The 2,304-nt window shown below is 35.8% G+C and overlaps 1 protein-coding gene across 1 annotated transcript; it reads right to left on the bottom strand.

Annotated features, from left to right (window-relative positions):
* Positions 1-635: 635 nt before the first annotated feature.
* Positions 636-1,130, bottom strand: LOC307058365 (large ribosomal subunit protein mL51-like; the record flags this gene model as incomplete). The annotated part of the gene is made up of 1 exon (XM_079711828.1): positions 636-1,130. The coding sequence occupies one exon, from the start codon at positions 1,128-1,130 to the stop codon at positions 636-638; it is 495 nt and encodes a 164-aa protein (XP_079567954.1).
* Positions 1,131-2,304: the final 1,174 nt, after the last annotated feature.

Raw genomic sequence — 2,304 nt, 5'->3', positions numbered from 1 at the left:
AAATATTATTCAGCAATAAAAAAGAACAAACTACTGAAACTTGCAACAACACAAATGACCTCATAAATATTATGTTAAGTGAAAAAGACAGACACAAATGTTTACATAATGTATGATTCCATTTATATGAAATTTCTAGAGAAGGCAAAGCTATAGTGATAGAAAGCAGATCAGTGGTTGCCTAGGGCTAAAGGTAAGAATGGAGATTAACTACAAATGGGCAGGAATAAACTTTTGGGAGTGATGGAAATGTTCTAAAGTGGAATTGTGATGATGTTGCACAAATGCTTAGGTTTACTAAAATTTATCAAACTGTACACTTATGCTATACAAAATTGTAAATTACATCTCAATATATACTTTTAATCTTTAGCTGGCTCCCAAATCATACATATGTCAGAAAAATTCAGATAAAGATGAAAGAACTTAACTGTGATTTTAGCTTCCACACAAGAGACAGAGTTTGAAGTTGAGTCCAACTAAGTTTATTACCTACCAAAATGAACAAAAAAATCAGAATTTTTGGAAGACTATAACAGAATCCACAACATAACACTGACAATGTCCACGATATAATCTAAATTTTCTAAACATATATATATATATATATTTTTTTTTTTTTTTACAAAGAAGTCTCATTTTATTCTTGAAAGCATACAAATCCATTTCCTCATAAGGAAGAGTACTTTCCCCTTCTCTTGGGTGAGAGATATGCCTCTTCCACAGTTCCCAGCTTTCTCTTTTACCAGTACTTGTACATGCCGGTTAAAGCGTTTGTAGAGATAGGTGATGCGTTTGTTCAGGTTGTGCAGGTCATCAATGAACATCCGATTTCCAACCATTCTCTTCTTTTGGATACAATGCTGCAATTCATTCCCTTTCCAGCCTCGAAGACATATGGGGCTCTTGATCAGTTCTTTGGGGTGCTTTTCAAAGTTTCCCAGGATCCCGATGTTGTCAGATACCCAAAATATGGCCCTTGCCTCATTCCAATGATCAACCACTTTGTGGGGAGGGAGGGTGACCCTTACATGGAACAATCTAGGAACACCCAGAGAGAAGCTTCTGCAGGCCAGAAGCACCTGGCCCCATAGGCTCCTGCCTGCCACCCAAGTGAGGCTCCCTGCCATTGCTCTCGTCTCCCCCACTACAACAGCTCACATCATAAGCACAGGAGGGAGGGCCAGATGTGGGCTTCAAGGAGATAACAAGAACCATCCCCGCTGGGTTCACAAGGGTACTACGTGCATGCAGCCATCTTGGGCTCTACCTCCTAAACATATATTTTTTAAAAAAAAAAACAGGAAAATTTTACCCATTCTCAAGAGAAAAGACAATATAAATATCAACCCTGGATGATCCAGAAATTGAAATTGCTAGAGGTCAAAAATCTAGAAATAAGAAAATTAAAACCACCAAACCAAAATATAGTATTTAGTAAGAGTTTATTGTGCATATAAGAACAGTTTGTGAACTGGGAGCTTTCAGATTTAAAACTAATATGAAGCTCAGGGGGATGACATTACAGGATGGTTTATAAAGTGAAAATGGTTGATTATTATAATGGGGGTTTCCAGATTGCAGGGGATTGGTTAAAAGTGATTATCTGATACCATTTTTAGGAAGACAACTTAAGTTTCTTTTATGATTATCAGAAGCATTTACAAGAAGCAGTCCAAGTTAAGTTTCACTTGTTTTGAAAAATAAGCTAAATTAAGTTACACTTATGTGGTTTAAGTGGTTTTGTCTGCTCAGGGAATTTTCAAGTCTGGGGTCCATTTTGTATTTAATTTTAACACAGTCAAGGATCTTTAGAGCAGCTATTATAACTACACTCAGTGTGGTAAAGAAAAATAAGTATTTGAAGAAATAGCCAAAATTTTCCCAAATTTGGTGAAACACATAAACATAGAAGCTTGGTGAACCCAGAACATGATAAATATAAAGGAGCTATGTGTAGACACTTCATCATCTAACTGCTGAAAATCAAAGAAAAAGATAAAATCTTGCAAGCAGTCAGAAAAAAATGACACAATTACACAGGAGAAAATGGTTCAAATGATCACGGACTTTTCAACTGAAACTATGGAGGCCAGAAATTCATGAAACAATATCTTCAGGGTGTTGAAAGAAAAAACTGTGTCAATCCAGGATTTCATATGCAGCAAATACATCTTGCAAAAATGAAGGTGAAATAATGTTTTCAAATAAAAGAAAACTAAGAAAACTTGTCACCTAACAGATCTGCTGAAACGCTAAATAAAATTCTTCAGGCTAAAGGAAAATGAAAACCCAGATCTTCAA

The sequence above is a fragment of the Hyperoodon ampullatus genome (assembly GCF_949752795.1).
Source record: "Hyperoodon ampullatus genome assembly, chromosome: 9".
Taxonomy (NCBI): domain Eukaryota; kingdom Metazoa; phylum Chordata; class Mammalia; order Artiodactyla; family Ziphiidae; genus Hyperoodon; species Hyperoodon ampullatus.
This window is presented reverse-complemented; position numbering and strand designations above follow the sequence as displayed.